We start from the raw sequence: 25,914 nt of genomic DNA on the forward strand, positions 1-25,914 counted from the left end.
AGAAAATGTACCACATGTTGGGTGTGAGACCCTGTTTTCTATGTGAAACTTTGATTGGAAAATATGTGTCCACCAAACTGAGTCACTACCTTAAACTGTGCATATAGTTTAAATTTTACTTTTTCCCCATGACATATTTATTTCACTTGAATATAAATTTTTAGTGGCGGATAAGAAATGCAGCTAGAACTGATAAAGTTCAGGGTAGCCTAAACTTGGTCAAATAACGATCATGTCCTTGTAGTAATTCTCTATGTTAGAAACAACAACAACAACACAATAGTTATGCTCGTTGAATTTTATTGGTTACAACTTAAAATTGAACGACAACACAACTAACACCAACAACGATAATAACAACGACAAGAACAACCAGATTTCTGGGTTTCCTATGCTCGAATCACATTCCATTGTCAACAATGCAAATGCACATGATTTATGCAATGTGTAATGATTTAAAAATAACTTTTCTGTCTGGACTTGAATCACATTGTCAAACAATGACAATGTACATAATGCAGTGTGTTGAAATGAAAACAATTCAGTGAAGTCTTTTCATAATGCACTTTTCATAATGCACTGAATGGACTTTTGTTTCTTGCGGCGACTGCTGACAATTGAAAACCAGATATGAACTGAAAATGCCCACGTGTTTCATTATATATTGCAGTTATATGCAAACTGAACCCTTGCCACATTTCTGCAACTTCATTGAAAGTGTTATGATCAACATAACGAATAATATTCACCACAGATTAATTCTAAATCCAAATATATATCCCCAATCAGGAAAGTTCATTAAAATATGCAAATAAGGAATTGATTGAAATGTTCTCATTAAATATGCAAATTAGGAATAGGCTGAAGTAAAAATGTTAAATGACTTTTAATAATCTCGTATCATAGTATCTTTAATGTACAAAACAATTTGTCAGCTTTGGTCTGGTCAAGACAGGTAAATATCCTTAATTAGGAAAGTTCATTAAATTTGCAAATAAGGTATTGGCTAAAGTAAACCAGATATGAACTGAAAATGCTCACGTGTTTCATTATATATTGCATTTATGTGCAAGTTTGAACCTTTGCTACATGCTTTGCTACATTTAAAGAGTTATGATCAACACAATGAATTTCACCACAGATCAAATCTAAAGGTCATTAAGTATTCAAATATGTAATTAGCTGAAATAAAAATAATTAATTTCTTTGAGTACTGTCATTGTATCACAATATAGCATGTGTAATTACCTTTGGTCAAGTCCTTCAAGCTCTATATGCCAAACCGTGAAAGCTTGTTAGCTATTTATGCAAATTATGAATTAGCTGACATGAAAATGCAAAATGACTTTCAATACTGTTATAACCTGGTATAATGATCAATGTACACAGCATGTTTCGCCAAATTTTATCAAGTAAATGCCAGTATATATCCCTAATTTGGAAGGTTCATTAAATATGCATATTGGGAATTGGCTGAAAAAAATGTCAAATGACTTTCAATAATCTTGTATCATAGTATCTTTAATGTACATAGCAAGTTTTGCCAACTTTGGTCAAGTCAAAACAGATAAATATCGCTAATAAATGCGGGATATCGGACCGCAGGCGGGCGAAGATTGCATTATAAGCGCGCCAACCCAAACTCACTGCATGGACATCACATTACGAAATCGAAGTCCAAAGTCAACTACGTCATTGTTAGAATAAGAGAGGTTTTCCATCACACGGGAGCATACCACAACAAATTTTGCACAGATGGCGTTGCACTGGCATTGAAAAAGGGTGCATGGGAGCATGGGAACGCGGGCAGTTTCCCTCGCTGTGGGTAGGAAATGCATTGAGCAAGACACACTTCCGGGTTCGCAAAAAAAAACGAGGATCCCATTTACGGGGCGCTCAAATATAACTATTTGCTGTGATACATAGCAGAGGCGTATATGTTTGTGATGCTGAGAATAACATCAGTAAATAAATGACGGGTTTTAAAAGTTGACGTTTTTTGCGATGAAACAGACTTCTGAAGGTAGCTCGCTTGGGGAACACGTCATCCCGGCCGCTGTCCGCTTTGACCCCAGTAATTCACACTGGTTTTGGTCGGCCCCAGGTACCCAAGTCACTTCGACCCCGTCACACTTTTGCCTACATGTCCACGGAGACGATTCAACATATTCCACAACAAAGCCAAGACAAAAATTGAAAATATCAATAAAATGGCTTCACAAAGGCTGAAATACACGATACTCGATGAAGTATGAAGTTTATGAAATGAAATCAAAATTGACAACACAAGTGTTTGTCTCGGGTAATACCACTTGAGGTTGAACTATTCTACAGACTGTTTTTTCCATACAGTGCAGTTTTGTCAGTGACAAATTAATCTTTGCAATACATTTTTTTGCGATGAGCTGGAAATTTGATTAATATCGAGTTAATGTACATAAATATTCCGTTATTTACTGGGACACGTTTATTTTCTCGATCCGCTATCTGCGGACTACGTGCTGAAGTACATTGACTGTTCATGTCAACGATCGTTTCTCCCTCTGCAGAGTTTCTGTATCCCGTTCAACAATGCTGTACCTCGATCACACGATAGTGACGCTATGTAGCTGTGCAGTATTGAATCATAAAATGGCCACCTCGTCTAACAGTAACACGTATTGTCGGGATTATCGTACGGAAAAAAGACTGCAAAAGTAAGACTTATGAATCTTCATCAGAATTGAACACATCATGATTGTACACGAGTATCAACCGTGAATGCACGTTGAGCTCGGCAGTTACACAAGCATGGTACGCTACATGCGTAGCCCTACGAGTATGGCGACAGTGTCCGGCTTTGGCTACGCCGGGGGCTACGCCGCCTGCCGGAGGTGGGAGGCGGCGTAGCCAAAGCCGGACACTCTCGCCATACTCGTAGGGCTAGCTACATGCACTGCCGCGATGCCGATCGTATGCATTCCAAGGCCTATCCCGGAATTTGTTTCACAAACAACCTCAAAGGAGAGCAAACATACTTCTATGGACAATGACGAATACGTTTCTTGGCGAAGCAAAATCAAAACAGTGCAGAAGTACATGAAGTAGGTCATGGCCTTGGACTCTGTGCACGAACCTGATTGGACACTTCAATACCTTTGACCCAAAGTAATATTATTCATCAGCACTTCCATGCCATGAGGCTAGGTAGAGAACGTATTAGCCCTGCGTACGATGCTGTGTGTTCCGCTACAGCTAATAATAGCCCCGCTCACCACAGCCCTGCAAAGACCCGTACGTAGAGTTGGTGACTTCAAATCCATTTTTGGACTTGACGTAAAAAGCCAAATTACTGCCGAAATTCAGCGTTCTTGGGCCCAAGTCGTATCCCTGCCTACCTCAGCTACTCGATCGCTTCCAAAAATGCCAGTCTTTTATTCTTTTTTCGTAAATAACCGTCGATGTCGGCAACTCTCTCGCTAGCCCTGCGTACGTACGCAGTGTACGCTGTGTGTTAGGAACGCACACAGGGAATGCACAGCGTACACTGCGTACGTACGCAGGGCTAGCGAGAGAGTTGCCGACATCGACGGTTATTTACGAAAAAAGAATAAAAGACTGGCATTTTTGGAAGCGATCGAGTAGCTGAGGTAGGCAGGGATATGACTTGGGCCCAAGAACGCTGAATTTCGGCAGTAATTTGGCTTTTTACGTCAAGTCCAAAAATGGATTTGAAGTCACCAACTCTACGTACGGGCCTTTGCAGGGCTGTGGTGAGCGGGGCTATTAGCTGTAGCGGAACACACAGCATCGTACGCAGGGCTAAGAACGTATGTACTCATTTCTGGCGATCGAGCAGCGAGGGAAACAATCAATTACCAAGGATAAAGCTAATTTGCTAAACGATATTTTATCTTGAATAGTGAGTGAATGAGTAATAAAATATCATATTTTTAATGTTCAATACGAGGTTGAAACACGGAGGGACCGTGGTTGAAACCAGAGCTATCCAGCTGCAGCTGTAGCCAACCTGGACAAGCACATTTCACAGCGCCCTCAAACAGTCGATTGTTTTCACTTGTCATACGCGGCGTAACAGAAAAATTAAAACTTTCATAACTTCATTAATATCCAAGCCACGCCCACCAAAACCTTTTCAGTTCTAGCCATTTGAATTCTGAAGATGTCTACCAAATTTGACTGAAATACGTTCAGCCGTTTTTGAGAAAATGGACCAACAGACAGACAGACACACAGACAGACAGACATCGCTGCGACATATGCCCACGTGTTCACACGTGGGCAAAATATATCACTTCACCGTGGGGGAGTCTCTTTTTGGCAAGTTTCTTTAGGCCTCCAACTCTGGAAATCACTTCAATTTAAAAGAGGCACATCAAAATTTACAACTTTTGGAGGGGTTGAGAGTTAGGGTTAGGGTTAGTATCCTATCTGAGAAAAAAATGGGGGGGGGGGGCTAAATCTCTTTCCCTCTTTTTAAGTGTACCTCCGTGGATCCACTTGGTTCGTTTTACAATTTACACTGATGCGACAATGTCATGAGGGTGTCCGATATTGGATTCATGCCGTATCGATGAGCATATGAACTAGATGGCCAACTCGAGGGTCTATGGTCAAATGCAGAAGCGATCCAACGCTCTTCCTGACTCTGTACTGTACTGGACCTGCCTGGTACTGGACCCATGGCCCAACCTTCGATGTGCCGTGTTGTCACGCATGCATACGAACCGCAGGTACGAGATCGAGACAGTGCAGTGCATGCATGCATGCAGTATGCAAGTACAGTACGGCAGCATATAGGGCGCCACCATTCAGAGATAGGTGTGTTTTCCTTCCCATTCAATGACACAATTGTTGATAATACCTCTTCACACTTTTCCACTTACCAGTGTCTAGACAATGGGAGAAGTTTCGCGCCTGTGAATTAAATACCGTTTCAGTCAATTAGCCGTCTCCTGCCCATCATTGAACGATATTCGTTTTACTGCCAAATACTCTTCTTCGTCCTGACCCGATGTAATACAGCAAACTCATGTTGCAATAGGGTTTGCCTATTAATCAAAATCCTCACCCCTCTAACAACTATTGCTCCAAGTAACGTGGTACGCATGCTCCATCGGCCATTTCTTTTTTCCAGCGCTGGGAAGTCACATGTGAGTTGTCTGTCTTTCATTTTACTAGCAGATATCGCCAAATTACGATCTAATGATACAGTTTGTTTGGATGTTTCCAAAACGTGGCGATGTTTCGCTATGAATAGGTGCATTCTGACTTAATTGATGTGTTTAGTTTTGAAAAATTTGGATTTTCATGTCAATTGAGATAGTTGTGAGTACCAAGTCGGCCATGTTTCCATGTTCGCAAAATATTATACGATAGGACTACGTTCCAACAGCTCCAGAAGCGGCGCAAAATTCCTTCTTTACTCTACACTATAGTTTATGTCGTTCACTTTATGAGTACAAGGTTTCATTTCGATTATGTTGGGATGTATATTCTGCTGATGCGACAATATTTTTATCTGAGAGACAAGACGATTGAGCTCTCTTATTGTGGGTTACTGTTCGGTAGGGTCGTGAGGCCGGACTTTGAAAGCCGGCCATAGTTGCAGTTGAGGTCATGTCTACAATATCGCTCGTCTTTCTGCCGGTATTCCCCGACTAATCGTATTTTGAGCGGCCGCACATATCCTTACAATGAAAATCTCGAGAATCTTCATTAATTATAATTATTGTATTCGTAATTGGTGAATCAGGCGAGGTGTTTCACTGTGGCGGCGCCGACTTCTTCGCCAACACGGAGCTCTCCGATTTGAGATATGATAACACAAAATAAAATTGACAAAGTACGTTCGGGAGTGCTTGAGAGCAAAACATATTTAAGTAGACAACATCGCAGCAATTACCCTGACTGAATATTTTGATACTAAAAATTAAAACTATATACGGAGTTCATCGGATACACGATGTGATGTGGCTGAGGAAGCCATCTTTGAAGCCTGAGTCAGCGGTGACCGAGACTTGTTTCCGTATTTGAATATTGGGGGGTGGGGGGGGGATTTGGTGATCCTTATTCTGAGACTTCACCTTTTCACCAAGGCCAAGAGAACTTGTTTGCTCTGAAGGTTAGATAAAGACAGGTCTAATGGTGCCGGCAAGTAAATATATGAACAAAGTGAAATCTTCATGAAAAAGAATTGTTTTTACATCTTATGTAAATCAGCCAGTAAGTTATAATATTTCTCCACTGAACGTAAATGTATGATCATTGTTTAATGTTGTCCGTGTATTTCATGACACCTAAGATCTACTCCCCATCTCAGGCAGAAGTTCACATGTGATACCTAAATACTCCCTCTAACTTGATACGATGATTTAGTATTCATGTAATGATTTAGAGCTTGAGAATAATTTCATTAAGACCTAAATTTGGTGCTGAAGCCGTTACTTGTGTGCATCAGTACCTAAACCATCCAAAACTCTCCTAGAATGAGCAACTGTTCATTTCTTGTAAGCACTGGTTTTTGTGTGTACTGCATTCAATGTGGGATATTGCTTTAAGCTTGAGAAACTGATCAACACTACTTTTTGTGCATGTAGAACTCCATGTATGAGGCCCCAAATTAACTTGACGTAGTGTAAAATGCACACACACACAAACACACACACGCACACAATATACTACTACTACAGAGAACATGCTCTTCCACAAAGCCCATCATCACATAGAGCTGCATGCCACATAGGCAGGAAGTTAGTGTAATGCTAATCAAACATGTCTATGCTAACAAAGAACATGAAGAAAGTAGCATGGCTGGCTGTACAGTTGGACATCTACCAAAATTATAACATTTCCACGTCAATGTATAAAATGAAGGGGAAGGATTGAAAGTGGTGATGCTATTCACTGTCTGATAGACAATGGGATTCCTGTTAAGCTTATAACTTTTATTTTTTCAGTTATACATATATATATAAAATAAAAAAAAGGAGGAACAATGGCAGATGAAGATTTTGAAAGTGGTGATGCCGGTGCCTCCTTGACTTACCCAGCCCAGTGCTCCTCTCTGCGCAAGAATGGTTTCGTCATGATAAAAAATCGCCCATGTAAAATTGTAGAAATGTCGACCTCAAAAACTGGAAAGCACGGTCATGCTAAGGTAAGCCTTCATACAGGTAGGACTTACCAGCATTACTGCTGTTGTGAATAGATGATATGAAGATCTCAATGTCCGAGTTGTCGTGGCAAAGAGCAGTGATGTTGTTTTTCAAGATCTGCTACCTGTAAAAGCGTGAGTTTAGCAGTGATCATCAAAGTGCTATTGTCTGGATGAATTGGTGACATGGATGGGTCTCCGTGATGGAGGTCTGATGCAAGAGAGTTGTGATGTTGTGTTTGTAGAACCATTACAAGAAATTTAACAAAACCCCAGTTGGCTTGGTCGAGAACTGCAGAATTTGTAATGGGATAAACTGAAAACTTTGCCGACAAAGATGCGATTGCTTGAGGAGATGTAGGTGTGAGATTCCCTGTTTACAGTCGAATACCAAGACATGAAAACTAAAGTATGGCTTGAAACTCACCAAAACATTTACACAGTGTTTTCTCTTAATTCGCACACGAACTGTGATTTACTCAAGAAATTCTCTGTACCGTAAATACGATTTTGCCAACAAAGCGAGCCATAAAAGTCAGGCAGTCGACCATGTTTTCAATGTGGCAGATTTCTACAGGAAAAACACACAAGATTACAAAAATAAAAGTAAATTTCTATATTATACAGGATTTTATACCAGAAATGCGGAAAAGATGAAAAGATGCATGAGTTTAGCTAGTTTCACACACAAACAGAACTATTTGCCATGAAAACTATTGCAGTTGCCTCAAAAGAACTTGTCAGATCACCATCTCAAACTCTTGCTGTTGTGAGAAGTCAACTTTTCACCCAAAATGCATTTCAACATCACCCAATGTGACCCCCTAGCATAAAGCAAAAGGTATTTAAAGGTATACTGTCACCCGTTCCAATTTTGCCACAGTTACCATGGAAAGAGAAAATCTAACCAATCACAGATTTTAAGCAGGTGGCCGCTTTTTAAAAACACCGCCCTCACATGGGCCTTTTAAATACCAAGGAACCATATATGGACATATTTAGATTACAGGTGACTGTATACCTTTAAGGAAGTGAGAATTGCCCACGCTAATATTGTATTTTTATGTCACTTACAGGTACATTTGGTAGGAATAGATATTTTTACAGGTAAAAAGTTTGAAGACATCTGCCCATCTACTCACAATATGAATGTACCCCATGTAAAACGTACTGATTACCAGGCAAGTACACAGTTTTTTCCAGAGAAAAATATTCCACACAATGTGTGTTGAAAGAATCATACAGTGCAATGCAGAAGTTTCATGCAAGACCACAATACTGGGCCAAGACATTGTACAATTTATTGCTATCTTTGGGGGCATGTTTATATTTATTTACTGTTAGAGGCACCCACTGTCAAGTGCTGATTTCCACCATAGTAAGGATTTTGCCCAGTGTTCATTAGAAGTTGTATGATTTGTCAGTGTAATCACCGTACATTAAAGCCCCCACTCAATTATCAGATTTATCTAATATAAATATTATTTACTTGATGAAATATTCAATGGAAAACAAAAGAATGACAAACTGTTAATGGGCTGTCGACACATTCGCTAATGCGAGAACTGGGATTGAGAAGGGCACCTTTAACTTGTCAAATTAAAACAGCATTCCGTAAAGGGGCAAAGTTGTTATTTTTTCAAATTATTTGAGCTGGTTTTGTTTCAATATAAAAGTTATAAATGCTGTTCTGCTTACTTAAACAATGTTGAAATTATCAATCCAAAGAGCTCTACTTGCACCTTGCGTGTACACATAACATGTAAATATGCTGATGACATAATCCCTGCTATGTACCATAAATTATGTCATTAAAGCATTTTCTGTTATATGGAGTAGAAATCTTACGACTGACAATTTAGCATGTTTCTGTGAGCAGAACAACACGAATAGTTGGAAACCTGAAACAAAAATAACGAAATCTTTTGAAAAGAGAGCGATGTTGTTCCTTGAAAACAAAGTGAAAATCATATATAAAAAATCATCACTTGATCTGTAGTGAATTCAACATTTGTAGGACTCGTACCATAGAAAGGTCTTTGTTGCTTCACTGTTCCATAAAAGTCATCTAATCATATTTCCCCCCAAGATGTCAAGCCATTTTGAAATTGCAACACTGGTAAAATGAAGCCATGAGTGAAGTCTATAAATTGCACTCATGATACTGATCTCAACTTAATAGAAAGACTGCCATTCTTTCAAATGTCTTCCACTCTTTGCAGTTCAGAAATACTTTACACCAGTTCAAGAAAACTTAAACCTGCTTTCAGCAAACACTTTTCCATCACTCTTCTGAGCCAAGCAGTATTTTTATTCTGGGAGATAGTGAATCCTGAAAATTAAGTCCACTTTCCCAGATAATTTTGGGAAAGTTCCCATGGGGTATCAAGTTTACTCTCTTATGGAACAGCAGAATGCAACTAAGATCTCAAAAACCATGTACCTCTCCTCCCAAACCTTTAAAAACAGACTGTTCTCTGATGTAGTAGGAACATTGGGCTTCTGTATAAATTCCTTTTCCTGTCAAACCTGTCATTTACCATATTTTAAGTCAGAAGAATGTTGTATTGAGCCAAAAGTTTCACATTTTCAGACTTGGCATTTGTGCCAAAGCTGGTAAAAAGCATGTTTACAGTATTTTTGTTTCAGAGGCCTTCAAATGTTTTCGTCTTTTTCAAAACACAACATTTGAGATTTGATATACCCCACTGGTTTTAATAACTTGACCATGGGACGTGGTAAGCCTCACAGTGTTTAAACCAACTTGAGCTGATAGTGACACATGAACTTGACAGGCTAAGGGCCAAGGGTCAGAAAAAGTTTGATGTAGAGAAGTAAAATGACCAAGTCACTGAGCTTATGACAGATTAATGTGTCTTCTCCCTTCTCCCATACAGCTAGTAGATATATCAGACGATGGATATTTATCATTAATGAGTGATTCAGGAGATACTCGTGATGATATCAAACTTCCAACAACTGATCTTGGCAAGGAAATTTCTGACCGTTACAACAATGACGAATCAATAATGGTGAGTTTTAATAAATTTCTTGTGCGTGTAACTTGGAGACTATTATATGAACGTGTTAGCCTGTGATAGATAAAACACAAGTATACTGACTTTCACTGATTATCCACTCACTGCAAGATCTGTAAGAGACGGATGGTAAATCTACAATCCGCAAAACAAAGCCATCCCCCCTGACAATGTCTAATTTCTAATTATTAAAAAAGAAATTTGACTTTCACACAGCTGTCAACACTCTAGATTATGGGCTGTTTGTGCCATGTCGTTTGAAAATATTTTGCCGAAACCATGACTACTCATTTTCTTGTGAAGTAACACATAATAAAGATGATCTGTTGCTCATCCCAAAGTTTGATAAAAATTCACAAATTAGCATAAATTGAGCACCGTGGTAGGAAACATTTGGTTGCTAGAGGATACGCCCCTCCCAAGTATAAACCTATGGCTATAGACTCTCTCACAGCCCCTTGCCGGCTTCACCTCAGACCATAATACCGCCCTCAGCAGTTGAGTTTAGCAAAGCTCGGCTCAGCGAGCCGAATGTCCGCTACGCTATAACCCAGCTGCCTCGGTGAACCTCGCTTGCTAGAAAGACTGTTGAGGGCGCATCAGCATATGGTTGAGGAAAGAGCTGCACAGTGAACAAGGGGCTGTGAGAGAGTCTCCCCTGTGGCCATCATAAGATAAGACTGTGAAGAAAATTGTACCTACCATACTTCAATTGTTCAAACACCTTTTTCATTCCCATGTGAACATTTTACAGTGTTTTGCCAAAGTAAACTAAAGTTTACTGTTCGCAGACCCAGTGCATTATGGTGCATTTTGCCTCTATTCTCAATGTGTTCTTCAACGTAAACAAACAACTTGGCAGACTGTATTTCCGCAATTGATATTTGTGTCTGACGTAAAGATTTTGTTACAAATCTGTTAGAATCATTAGAGTCTGAAAAAAGATATCTACATGGCAAAGTCTGAGTCCTTGTGTTTTGTCTTCAATATAGTTTTGTATTTGTACTATTTACTTGACTGCCACCTGAACATTTGATGAATGAGAATACTTTCTTACAATAGATGTACAGTTTCCTCTTTAACAAGGAGGGATAAACTGCTGTGTCCAGACAGTACGCTATATGTAGTGAAATCAATATTTTCATTGACAACGATAATGATCCCAAAATGAAAATCCAGTATAATGCCCGTATCTTCCAAAGGAACTACGTGTGCATGTGATAAATATATTATTCCCAAATATTTTTATTTGTTCAGCTTGGAAAATATCGTGACGACATTTCGGTGTCACAACTCGTCTTCAACTCATGATGACACAGCCATCATGTCACTCTTATTTTCATTCACTGAAAGAAATAAAAATATTAGGTAATAATATCTATTAAAGGTATACTGTCACCTGTTCGAATTTTGCCACAGTTACCATGGAAAAAGAAAATCTAACCAATCACAGATTTTAGTCGGGTGGCCTCTTTTTAAAAACAGCGCCCTCATATAGGTATTTGAATACCAAGGAACCCCCCTTTGACCATATACAGGCATATTTTGATTACAAGTGACTGTATACCTTTAAGGGCATACAACTAGATAGTAAAGGCAGTTTTTGCTCCCTTTACTCAAGAATTGCCAACTTGTATTTGAGTACTGATGCAGCAGTCAGAGTGCCACTTTGGCTAGATGCTCCTTTCAAACTAAGGCTGCAGTTTGCTAAACTAAAACTCTAAATAATTCATTCTCTGTTTTTTTTTTGCGGTCATACAGGTCACAGTAGTTTCAGCTATTGATGAAGAAGCAGCAATTGGTGTCAAGCAGATGGCAAAATAACGTTGCAAAATATCCAAAGAGGAGTCCTCGTCTCCCAGTTTCAAAAACTACAGCCATGCACTAACAAAAAATAACATCTGGCTATGGCTTGACAACAGCAGTCATTGAAGTCTTTTCATAAATATTTCATCAGTACAGTACAGTGTTATTTTTCGTTTCTTTCTTTTATCTTTTTTTTCCATTTATTGTCAATTTACATATATTGTTTACATCTCGCCGGTAGATGTCTAGTTGCCTTCCCTGTGTAACAGAGTGAAAAACACCACAGGGTCTATTATTCTCACGTGTCCTACCCAATTTCATTGAGGGCACGCACCTAGGTGTTGCAACTCAAGTGTGGTCCTCACATGCAACGAAAATTTCAACTGAGCATGAAAGTATGAATCAGAAAAAGTTCGAATGTGACCTGCCCGCATGTTTTACAAGAGTTTGTGTCATTAAGTTCAGTCTGTTTTGAAACTCTGAAAGTACTCCATATTAACAAGTGGAAGATGCTCGTCTCGATTTAGTGAAAAGGAACCGGATCATTCCACTTGTCAATGGGGGAGTTCAGATGATCTGGCATAAACAGGGTTTTAAGTGAAGTGCCATAAAAAATAATTGCATCCCTCAAAAACACTTGATCTGGTCTGTGCGACTTTTTGATTTGGAGAGGGTACAAAAACAAGGGTTGAGACAGGGTAGCAAAACTGAAGGGTATTTTGAAATCACCAATGATCTGTGTCGTGGGATGGAAACTTGGCAGTTATTGGTTTGACATTTTTTTCGTTGTGTTGCTTGTTTTCAGAACTTACTCATGCTCGTTGTCAAGCCATAGCCCCGAATCCAACTTAGCATCTGGAAGTTAATGCAGATTATTTTGTCAGTTTATGTTCATTATTCTGTATTAAAAGGAAAAAAAAAAAACAGAAGAAAAAAACAATCCCGATGAACAGTGGTTATTTTGCTATGAAGTCCATGTTTAGGGCGTTTTCCCCCATGTTTAGCCAATAGTGCATGGTTAAGGCAGTACGCAATAAGGCTGTATCAGAATACTACTTGTACCTTGGGATAGTGTTCCCATTGCAACTTCCATCATGCTTGACAAAAAAATTACTGGGCCAGTTTTATCATCGCCATAAAAAGGGGGGAGTATTATAAAAAAAAAAATATAGTTCATACCATCTTTCATGCTGGTCTTTCTTGTTCAAACCATACTTTCTAATTATGTATCTCTTATTTTCAATGGCAAAATATATACATACAGTCTTCAACATATTATTTTAACGCATCGTTGTTAGGTGTAATTCCTTAACCTTCCCTGGCCCTCTCTTTTCTCTTTTGAATTCTTCCACACTTCTGTGCTGGGGCAGTTTTCCAGCATCGACTTGGGTAGTTTGACTGTCGACAAAGTCGCTGTCTCTCCACACTTCAAAGTGCTGTGGTGCTATGAGAAAGGATTGCACTAAGGGGGCCAACTTGCCAAATGCGATTTACATTTTCGTACGGTTATTCAACATTCGTTATCACTGGGCATGTACCAAAAGTCATAGAATGATGTTAAAAATTTCTTCAGCTCTTGGTAATGGGATTTTGCAAGAAATTCACAAAGTTTCATAATTATCAACTGAAATTTTATACGTCTCAACTGATGTTAGGCAAATACATATGTGGGCCTTGATCCTGTTCACCGTATTTTGGATTTCCCTGTACATATGTCCACATTCTCACCAAAGAACAATGAGCCAAGGCCAAGCCACGGTTGTGAAAGGGTTTTATCAAGCCAGCTGCTACCGTGGTGCAGTCCTTTCTCAGAGCACCACCACTACCTCAAGTAGCGTCACCATCATTTGACCATGTGAACCATAACTTTTGATCGCAAGAGATTTTTTTCTTATAGAAAAAAATAATGCCGTTATTGTAAGGCAAAATTCTCAGTGTAGGGTCTTCACTAGAGTAGGCGTATGTAGGTGATTCGATATTAGCTGTAAATTTGTAATCCCCACTACCAGCTGTGAGGTGTGAATGCTGCGTATTTAAAATTTATATACTGCGTAAGAGGTCCTTGCATCTGTATTTGTGCATACAGCCCTAATATACGTTGTGTTGCTGCTTCCCTTGTTAAGTACCGACTTCAAAACCTTCCTGTGTCCATTGTTGGAAAAGACTACATTCCGCTTGGACAGCAAAACATCAAGGAGATCTTTAAGTCATCCTGCGCTGTTGTGATATGTAGGAATGTGTCTCGACTGATACTGTAACATTTCCTTTTACTGAAATTCTGTACAGTTGAGGACAAGAACTTCAAGAAAAAGTTGGAATTAAAAAACTAGGCTGTATGTCCTGGCGTTACCCCTACTAGATCCCGTGTAGTGCACTTACCAATTAGGAACAAATTCTCTGAGAAATCTGTAAATTTACTTTGTTTAAAGTGGGTGAACATTTTTGTGTCCCCAATTCTCTTCTAAAACACATTTGCATTGATAAATGATACTGTTGCAGTCTGAAATAAACTTTTACAATTGAGACCAGGTGTGTTCAATGCAGTGTGTTTGGCAACAGTTTGATTGAGAGACGAACCCCTAAGTGGTGGCCAGGATTTTTGCTTTCACTGTCACATCAATTTTATTTTCAAAATCTTACATCTGTGTACAAAAATGGTGTCAATCTGCAAGGTATATAGAGATGTTGACTTCATTCTACAGAAGAGCTGGGCAGTTCTGTGAAGGGTACACTGAAATTAAGCATTGTACAAAATCTAGACCCCCACCCATCCTCTTCCCCACCCCCCTTTATTGCCCCACAGATTGTTCCAACCACGGTTGACAGGTGTGTAAGGAAGTGCTATTGCATGTGTAGTTAGCAGATCTTGGCAAAGTTTACTGGTATTGCATACGTATGTGACAAGGATAACTTTGCCTGATTTTGTGGCGAATCATTTCAGAGCACAAACCGTGTCTGCACTGTGACCCCACATGGTCATTGTTCCAGTGTCACCTCACTGCAAGGAACCAAACTGAATTCACAGTGCCAGATAATCGCCTTACACTGCTGGTTAGACATGAATGCTCACAAGTCTAGTGATGAAGAACATATTGTAGAAAGTTCAGTTAGCACAAGATTGATATTGCATACATATTTTTCTTTCAAAAATATTGTCTACTGGTACCGGTATATGTCAATGAACAATTATGGACTAGCTCTCTGTCAATTAGCAACCTTGAACCAGATTTCAACAAATTGTGTCAAAGTTCATGTTGGTTCACTTGGATTGCAAAGTCAGTCTCTCTCTCTCTCTCTCTCTCTCTCTCTCTCTCTCTCTCTCTCTCTCTCTCTCTCTCTCTCTCTCTCTCTCTCTCTGCCTCCCCCCCCCGGCCCCCCCCCCCGCATTCAGCTTCGGCGTTGAATTTATTTGTCACTATTATTGGTCTGTTTTATGCAAATTTCCTTTCTTTGATAAGACATTCAGAAGTTAATTGAAGTCAATGTGAGTGAGTGCAAGTTTTCGTTCTAACAAGTCACCATAATCAACCCTTTGCAATGCATGCATCATCAACATGCTCAAATTAAAAATCCAAAAAGTGAGCTCTACTTAAAGTTCCATTAGCTGTATCTTCTGGCGATTTTTCCGTTAGTTTTGATTGAAATGATCACTGGCTCATGTTGAATAGCCTGTCAAATAACAGAGAATCGCATATTATTCGGAAACATTACGTGCCCGACAACTAAATAACATGTGATTTTACAACGAAATTTCAATTTTTGTCCGGACAGAAATACAAACTCTGTTTACACGCGGATTCCAAAGTAGGCATTCTTCTGCACCTGCGCGAGCCATTTACAGCAATTTAAAAATAAATATTCATTACTTATGCCCGGTATTACGTAGTAGTCTATTTTCCGAACACGTTGCGTAGCCAGATGTCTGGCAATCCACAACGCAATGTTGTTTTGATCCCGCAATAAAGGTGAACTTGTACATCTCGCGTGATCGCGGCGTCATCATATCTGCGTTCTCCCCAGCACGCTGAGCATGCCAGACGTCAACAAACGAGCTCGGAAGGGCAACACGTTTGGACAAAAATTAGCAGTTTTATGTGGCTATAACATCACTAATCATGTTTGTTTTCTTCGTAAAACAACATTTTGCAACGAATATAGCCCCAACATGGAATTTTCCGGGGTAAAAAATGGTCAAAAGTTATAAATAATGGCCCTTTAAATGTCATACTAGGAGGAGCCCGATGTTGGCTTCAAACCACCCACCAGATGAACCATAACTGTGTCAGGATTCTGTGGAAGGCATCTTAAAGGTACACGGTCATCGTAAATTTGCATATTCCATATATGGTAAAGGGGCGGGGCTTAGCGTACTACCTCGTAACACCTGTAGCTGTCAATCCTCCATATTCGATACGTGAAAGCTCATGCAGACGACGCTTCGTAGTATGCCATGGTTTGTCGTGTGGGGCGCCCTTTTTAAAAAACGGCCACCCGCGTAAAATCTGTGATTGGCTTTTAAAAAATAGGTGACCGAATACCTTTAGGGTAGAATGCGTCTTGGGGAAAGATATTCAGACTCTCAAGCTTTCACAGTATTCTTTTGATCTACCACTTGTTGGGGCTTATTTTGAAGTCTAGAGAGTAAATAAATTGTAGGCCGGCTTAGTTTTGTGAGAATGTGGAATTTTAGTTGCCCCCGTAGAGATAAAACGGATGCCCGGCCATTTTGAATTTCAAATATCTGTAAATTTTGGGTAAGTTGTTTCTCCAGTCCTAAACTTTTCACAGTGACCCCTGGTTTTCATTCTTGAATTTGAAAGACGGTGGTTAGAAGTTTGCCTGAGGAAAGTTGGAGCAAAAGTGCACGTCTTCATGTTTGAGGAGCGAAATACCATAAAAAAGTCGATTCTGTGGTTACAGTAATACTGTGACAGCCGGTCCATATCTATGAACGAGGTCATTCTCCTGACGTGCCGGCAGATCATTCCGTAGAGCAGTTGGAAGGAGGTAATACAGGGATCTCTGTAGACTTGCTCCAAGTCTATGGGCATTTAATATCAGGACAGGATAGAGTGAAAGCTCGCTCGCTCGCACTATAAGCATGATAAGTGGTAGGCTGTTGCGTGTATCATGGGGTGAACGCCCTTGCCAGCCAGCGCGTAACTGCTGCCGAAGAAAGTCAGGCGACTTGGGGCCGGCCTGGGATCTCTGAGGTACTTCACAGCTACGCAAAAGTCGAAGACAAAAATGATAGTAATAATTTATGCTGAGCATGTAACCACCAGAGAGGTGCTATAGCATAGACAGTGGAAGCGAGACTGTCCATAATGAGACACGAACAGTACTATACTATATGTAAGAGAAAAGCTAAAAGTAAGCGTCTGATGTATTACACAAACCACTCTGATAGACTATCTTATTACCAGATTATTAATAACAAGTTAAAAACGATTCACGAGCCTTAAAATATGTGTGTTCATTTTTTTAGATTACAATATAAAGACGAACTTTATGAGGGATTATTTCGGGAAAGAGTGATAGCACCACTGAAAGCACCAACCCCCATATTTCATATCACTTTATAAGTCAATCAATCAATCAATCAGCAAAGTTTATGTAGCGCCAAAATCAAAAAAAGCGTTTTGCTCTATGACGCCCCATGGCTTGGACCTTGATCTTCATAGTCAACATTCATATCAGTTTCCAATCGTAAACCATCAGGAAATGTGCGATGGATCGTAGAAGTATAAAGTCGTGACATTGCACTGAATTCCCCCCCCCCCCATTTTCCCGGTGCAGATGTCCAACATTGCGCAAAAAACTAGTATTTTTTCGAAAGTGCGCTTGTGATATCGGTAAGACAAAAACTACACTGTATTTGGGTGAGAAATTGTTGTTGTTGTTGTTGTTGTCTATGTTGTAAGTTTATTTCAGACGATGTGTCCATAGCAGTAATACATAAACATATCGACAAATAATACTGAAGTGATCAAAACAAAGGGAAACAAAGACAGCTGAAGTAAGCAATGATCCCTTCGCGTAAGATAGTGAAGTACCGTCTGAGAAAATGGGTGTCGACTGAGGAAACAAATTCTGACAATGATCAATACAATACCTGCAGACATCCTCCGTCAACCAGTACAATTAATGGCTGGGAGGAGGGGAACTGCGGAGAAAATATTTTGTCAAGTTTTTGCAACGACATGCGCCGACGGATCCCATAAGCTCACAGGGTGTAAGTATATTTACATCTATGCAGTGTGATATTTGTATGATCCGCATGGAGAGAACAAATCTGAGCCCTCTGAAAATACGCTTTTTTCCGTGTCTACCCACCATTTTATCTTCTGGCCCATTCCCTAGATTAGAATTCTTCATATTTCTCAAAGCACTGTAAATGCAGAAGATTGTTCGTATGGATACAGAGAATATTAAAAGAGTACTGTATAACCACCAGAGAGCATTTACATTTGACAATAATAACTTTCCACTATCGGCCATATGGGTTTTTGTCTAGCGATATAGACATTTGTTACAGTCACAAAGCTCAATGCATATTATTTTTATATAAAAGCCCTGGGCCTTCAAATCCTCTATCGAGACATCTGGTACATTTCAATAGTCAAATTTCCAGGAAAAGCCGGGACCGAGCTGGTGCGGTAACAGAAGCCTTCAGTTATAACTTGCTGGTGCGTTCGTTGTTGACTTTGTCAAAGTTAATCCGGTGATAATCTGGTGACAGCGTCCACAGATTAGTAATTTATACTTGCCTACTTTGGTAATACGGAAAATTGAGACAATCAAGTTCCGGCCAATGCGACACCAGTAAAACTGGATTTCCATGAACACGAATACACCACATTATGAGGCAATTGAATCAGTTGGCAGAGCATTAAATCAGGAAAGATCATGAAACAATTACATAATCAAGTAACCAACAACGAAATACATGATAGCTCTGCTAGAAATAATCTTAATAAACAACACATTTGAATTCAACGATGAATTCTACCGGCAAATATGGGGATGCTCTTATACGGAAATAATCTCGATGGGTTGTTCGCCAGAAATAGCAGATATTAGGCCTTCATTTCACGAGACAGAAATGAGAATAATACTGAAACGCAAACAACAAATACCGACCTGGCTGAGGTTCAGGGACGATGTTTTTCTGATTTTCATCGGAACACAACACGAACTCAATGAATTCATATCAAACATCAACAAAATGCGTCCTACTTTCAAATTTTCGTTTGAAAGCTCCTCTCAAGAAATCACATATTTAGACCTGACTATCTACAAAGGTCGTCGGTACAACAACAGATATTTTCCAGTTCTTACAAAGAAACTCATGCCATCTGGCAGCAACATTCAACGGTCTGATCAAAGGTGAAACATTACCATACATCAGAACACGTAACAACGAAACCGATTTTACACAGAAAGTCACACAATTTAGTGAAAAAAAATTAGTGAAAAATTACAAGATCGACAATATAAAAAAATGAAATAGAACGCATTATCAGAGAGACAGATCATAAAAGCAGGAAAAGACTGCTTGAACAACAAAAAGAAACCAATAACGCCACCAACAATACAATAGTCTTCATAACAACGTATAGCCCGTACATCGACACGACAAAAATCAAGAAGGCCCTGACATAAAACTGGAGTGAACTTGAAAAAGACGAAACACTAAAAAAACTGTTCCAAAACCAACCAATAATCGCATATAGATGGAACAGAAATATAGGCGACACACTTATAAGCGCCAGACTTCATCGGATACTTTCTGTAACCATACTACCGTATACAGGCGACATACGGTTTCTATTCCCACTATATCGTACCCGCCATGGCTAAGCGACATTTTACATAAAACAGCCAACATGATGTACACTTATATTATACACAATATCATACACAAAACGCAAACAACCCAAATATGAACGATGTGTGGAGTTGCTTTCCCTTTACTATCCGTTGCTCTCCCTTTACTAACAACTCATCGTAAAATGGCATCGTTTTTCTAGCTCTGCCATTATGACGGTTGTTGTCGGACACGGACTTGAACTGAGCTCGCAACCGTTTGATTTTGTTGTGGCATTGTTCCGCTGTCCTCTCGAGTCCTTCTCCCTGGCCTTGGCAGCGACGTCTTCATACACTTGCCGATCCCTCGACGTGCCGTCCATCATACGGATGACGTTTTCGTCTCTCCAGATTGAAATTAGTAGCCTGATCTCTTCCTGTGACCATTGTTGCCGCGATCGCGAGAGCTTCTTACTTGAACACCGTCCATTGTGGTAATGACCGAACCGAAGACAGGATATAGTTCGGCGTTTAATAGTTCGGTGTTCTGGTCACACGTGTAAATAGGCCATTGTTTAGTAGGAGCACCGAACCTGGCCCAGCCCTCTGACACCGAATTAATTTAGTTCATTGTTAGTTCGGTGTTGTCTGTTCACACGTCTAACTGACACAGGTTTATATTTATTCCGGTGTCTACTCCGGACTTTAACTCCCACGTGTAAACTCCCTTTAGGCACTCAAACTCATCAGATAATAGACTAAATTACTACCTTGCTTGCTTTGGCGAATTAGGCAATCAAACTGGTCAGATAATAGATGCAGCATGCTGATAAAACGTTTACGCAAGATTGTCAAGGGCAGTGCAAGACCAAAACACCAAAGTTTGGTAGAATAAACCTTTATTAGCAATACAACAAAACACCTACCCACCCCTGGGGACGGACACGTAGGCTACCCCTATGCTAGTAGGGCCTACGCTGTCGTTATACTTGCTTGCCAATGTGGGTTTCGCGATCCCACCACATCAAACGTCTTGGTGTGCACGACCAATATATAGATATACCAGAAATCCTTATACCGGAACGATAACCCTTAAAGGGGCAGTCCTCAATCCCTGGTTCTCGCATTAGTGGTTGTTGAAAGCTGAGTACAGTCAGTCAATTTGCTTTTAGAGATAAAACTGATGAAAAATCTGCCCCTTTAAACGGATAACTCATGCACAGAAGGAAAATAAAACATTTAACCTGGGGCTCAGGACAGAATAAAATACATGGAATTGCTATCGCAACACCGCACCACTTCTACTAAGTCAAGCTGCAACTTGGAATTCGTCGTATAGTTTCCTTTGATTTGTAGTGCCTATGGATTGTATTCCCCACTTAGTCGCGTTAATACTGATCTTTTGTTATGCACACGGGCGTACAAAGTGAGTTTACCCCAAGAAGTAAGGGTTGGAGAAGAAGTTTTCAACTCAATTCACATGGCATGTTACACACAATGATTGCCCAGACCTTTCGGTGTTTGTCCGGCATTCCAGCTATTGTGCCCATTTTCTACGGGGGTGGGGTTACATACATGCGCGATGCCAAATCCAACAGGGGTTATTGCAGGGCGGTGAAAATGCTTGAATGCAAAATAGAAAAACATGTGAAACTGTATGGTCATTGATGAGACCGGTCGGTGAAAGCAAAACGAGCGCACACTGCTAATGGGTTTCACAATTCCAAATATGCGGGCACTGCTGGGGACACTACTTGTACTCAAGTAACCTCACGGATCGACCATTACATCTTGGGGGGCGGGGGGAGTTGCCAAACGTGAAAATATAAATCTGCAGAGCGAAAATTGCAAAAAAAGTACTGACTATTTTTGCAAACACAAAGATTCCCATGATAGTCAGTTGAATAATCGAGTGGAACTCGAAGGAAAAAATGTGCGTTTCCCATAAAATAAAATAAAAATCCTTCAGTTAGGGACTGGTCAGTTTCTTCGGCTTGGGGAGGGCGGTGGATATTTTTTGCGGACATCAAAATGTAGCTACGTAACGCCCCCCCCCCCCCTCGGAATTCGTCATGCTCTTCATATGAAGTGTAGATTTCATGATTAGAACAATTTGCAAAACAGACTTTCAATTTGCAAACAGCAACTTGCAGATATCTGTGATATATATTTCTGATATATTAAAGTAACGCGCTCGAAGGGCGAGCCGAAAACTGTAACGGAATGATACAATTCGCGGCTGGTATTATGATTTGCAAAACAGACTTTCAATTCGCAAACATCCAGATATCTCTGTCATATTAAAGTTACATGCCCAAAGGCACCGAAAAATGGAACAGAAATGATGCAATTCGTGGCTAGCACGATGTATTTTAGGCAAGTATGAGCCCGTGTTGGAATTCAAAAGCGCACCGATCCCCCGCCCCCCCCCCTCCCATTGAGCATTTCAAAAACATGGTGAACCCTACCCCCACCACCAAAGTCAAAAACAGGGTAAACCTCCCAACGGATCCACGGCCCCAGGCTGAAGAAACTGACCAGTCCCTCAGGAGGAATCCCAAGATGAAATGGATCGATGCATTCATCGATCATCGATCGATGACGTTTTTGTAAATATCACGAAAATCGACGTTTGAGGCGCTCTACTTTGCCCGTACCGACAGCTGACGAGATTCCAGTTTGCAGCCGGCCATTTGGGAAGTACTACGGAACGTTGGAAAAATCTGCAACACTTCATTGGCACTTGAACATTCCATAACGCAATATGCCACGGGCAATCATGGGAGGGCGCAATAGAGAAAATTAGTGATAACATATGCTTGCATTTTGTATGAACAATTATTGCTCCGAAGAGAATTTCAGTGTTACAACCCGTTTTACCGAAACACAAAAAACACTGCATTGCGAAACAAATGATTGGTCGATATAAGATAAACTTATCTTTCTTATCGACATCATATTTATTTTTATATCGTGAAAAAATGTACAAAAAATTGATATTTACACAGGGCCACGCCACATTTTAACGAGCTTTCTCTCAATATGTTATGACTTGAGGCAGAGTCTTTGTAAATGGAATGTCCGAAGAATTTATTTTAGTTCTTACATCCATCCTGTCGAATTTCAAAACGGGGTCGAAGACAGAAATACATTTAATTCCACTGTATCTACACTACCGAATTATGTTGTCTTGAGCCAACCACAGGCACTGAACAAGTTGATTGGCCATAGCACAAAGTATAACGTTGTCTTCGAGGACCTCATCTCGTGTGTGATTCCTATATCCTAGTCTGGCTCCCTGTCCCATTTCTGGCGCTGTACTGTTTTCTTGTGGGCACCGCGCAGCCAGGTGCAGAAATAGGGCAGGCAAACACACGACTGCTTTGATTCCCAGAAACACTGTTACATTTCTTGAGTGGAGCGCCCCCGTACGTCCATATCAGGTGAGTCGAACTAGTTAAGCACCAACTGATCTCCGGTGGGGTTGCACTTTATTTGAAAATAAATCCCTATAGTAAACTTGTAAAAAAAAATAAGAGTTGGTGCATTTGGAAAAAAAACAGACTGGAAAGTGGGGAAATGGTAAATTTATATATCTCTCAATTGTTTTCGTTTTTGTCCTTTGCCCGAAAAATATGTCAATCTATGATGGCAAACATCCTGTACATACCTAACACGGTGTAATGGTGCAGCCCTTACCGCGCAGACGACAAAACAACGATGCCTCGGCTCAGCCTCAAAGTGACGTATGTATACACTCACACAGCGGATTTTTTACCAAACGTTTTACACTAGAGCCGACGGCACGCGTAGCATCTTTGTTTTCTGTACCATTACTTTGCAGCCTTGCGAAGATAACAATTATAGATATTTTTCATCGATTTTGATCGATATATTAAGCTCCCGGAGTTCAAAGTGAATATCGACATCTTTGTCGGTTTCTGCATCGTTACAATTGCTAAATCTAAAATTGTGTCACGTTCATGAATTCTTAGTGCAATGTGAACAATTTTGTTATTTTCTTAACATATCTAAATTACCGAGACTAGAACATCGTTCTCAACAGTTTTCACAACTTTCTTCGCCATCTTTCCCGACAATAATTAACTGTTCAATTTTACTTACTTTTCCTTCTCTAGAGGGCGCACCCAAAGTTCTTGCGATATGACCATGAATGTTTTATCTGGGTCAGTAAGATGACTAAGTCAATAAAAAACCATGGATTACCCACTCAATCATAACTCAATTCACAGGAAACACATTTTATTTGCTGATATGTTACATTCGAATTACGAAGTTTATGTAGCGGTCAAGTATAAAAAACTCAGAAATATCTTAACAACGGTTATAAGAGTTGCCAAGCGAAATTATTATGAGTCATAGTTTATTGGAAACAAGCAAACAATCTCTAGTAAAAATTCCACAAGAACATGGAAGATCATTCATAAATTACTTGGCAAGAGTAATATAAAAACGTAGCATGTCTCTACCAGCTGCAGACGATAATTAAATTACAGTTACTTATAGTAAATTCGTTCTTTTTGTATCCGACAACAGAACTGGCAGTTTTCAATTTGTTGACAAGTCTTGATGAGAGGAAGGTGACAGGTTATGACGACTTACCTGCAAAACGTATGCAGCAGACTATATTGCAAAACCTTGTTACATGTTGAATTTTTCTCTTAAATATTGAGTTTCCCGGTGCACTAAAATTAGCAAGAGTGGTTTCTATCTCCTGCTTTTCTCGCGTGGCATGCCAGGAAACAATGGCCCAATGTCTGTATTACCGCTAATAAGTAAAATTCTCAAAAAAACTGTGAACCTATTGGTTGCCTATTTGAATAAACTTGGGTTTTTCTAAGCATCAGTATGGTTTCTGAGAAAAATACAACGCCTAACTTTCTCTTATTAATTTAACGGATAATTTACTCGAACAAGTCGACCAAAGGAATTATAACATTGGGATTTTCATTGATTTCGCCAAGGCATTTGATACCATAGATCATTCTATTCTTCTCTCAAAACTTCAACATTATGGTGTTAGGGGAATTCCACTACATTGGTTTACAGACTGCTTAAATAATAGGTCACAGACTTGTCTCAACATTTATCAATCGCTTATGGAGTACCCCGGGGCTCTGTACTTAGCCTTACACTTTTTTGGTGCACATTTGATCTTCCTAATTCTTCAAAATTTTTTGACTTTAGGTTTTTTGCCGACGATTCCAACCTTTTCTATACTTTCCCGTGAAACACGCACTGTAAATCTTTCTAGTATTGTGGATGTACATTCACAAGACGTTGTACACTGGTCTGATACTAATAAGCTGACAGTTAACTTTAGTGAAACAAAGTATGTGCTTTTTTACAGCAATCGTAACTCTGTATCATTACAAGGTAATTTATCTGTAAAGGATATCATAGGCGAAGTTCCACAAGCATCTTTTTGTTGGGATTGTTTTTGATAACTATCTGACAATGAAATTTCACATTAGTGAGATAAATAATAGTTTCAAAAAAAATAGGAATCATTTATTTAAGCTACGAAATTATGTACCACAGCAAATTTCAGTGCTGTTCTGCAAAGATTTTATTGAACCGAATATTATGTATGGTCTGGAGAGGTAGGGAAGTACATATCCATCTTACTTACATATTTTTCTCACCCAAATAATGCTGGTACGAATAATTACGTTTTGTAGATTTCGAGAGATTACTTCACCTTTATTCTTCAGACTAGGTATACCGGATGTCTTTGAACTTCATAAAATACTTCTTAGAAGTTCATGTTTAATGTGCATCATCAAAATATACCACATAATTTGAATGACTACCTCAGACTAGCTGATTATTGCTATGACATTCGATTTAAAAACAAGGTCAAAACTTTCCTTTACCGAAAGTACGTACAACAGCAGGACAGTTTGCAATCTCATATATGGGTGCTAAAGTCTGGAACAACCTACCACATACTAAGATATTTATTTATAAAATCATTAAGACAGCATCTCTTTGATGATACGAAGATCTGTGTATATTTATTCATTTATTTATTATTTTCACTAAAATTATAGATTTTTGACTAACGGTTGACATAATTAACCA

At 39.6% G+C, this 25,914-nt stretch overlaps 1 protein-coding gene across 1 annotated transcript; it reads left to right on the forward strand.

The window, feature by feature from the left end:
- Positions 1-4,748: 4,748 nt before the first annotated feature.
- LOC139137007 (eukaryotic translation initiation factor 5A-1-like) lies at positions 4,749-14,523 on the forward strand. Its single transcript, XM_070704907.1, has 5 exons — positions 4,749-5,153; positions 6,960-7,159; positions 8,233-8,341; positions 10,058-10,188; positions 11,956-14,523. Exons 2-5 carry the CDS (start codon positions 6,998-7,000, stop codon positions 12,016-12,018), a joined length of 465 nt encoding a protein of 154 aa, XP_070561008.1. The 5' UTR covers positions 4,749-5,153; positions 6,960-6,997; the 3' UTR covers positions 12,019-14,523.
- Positions 14,524-25,914: the final 11,391 nt, after the last annotated feature.

The sequence above is a fragment of the Ptychodera flava genome, chromosome 7 (assembly GCF_041260155.1).
Source record: "Ptychodera flava strain L36383 chromosome 7, AS_Pfla_20210202, whole genome shotgun sequence".
Classification (NCBI taxonomy): Eukaryota; Metazoa; Hemichordata; class Enteropneusta; family Ptychoderidae; genus Ptychodera; species Ptychodera flava.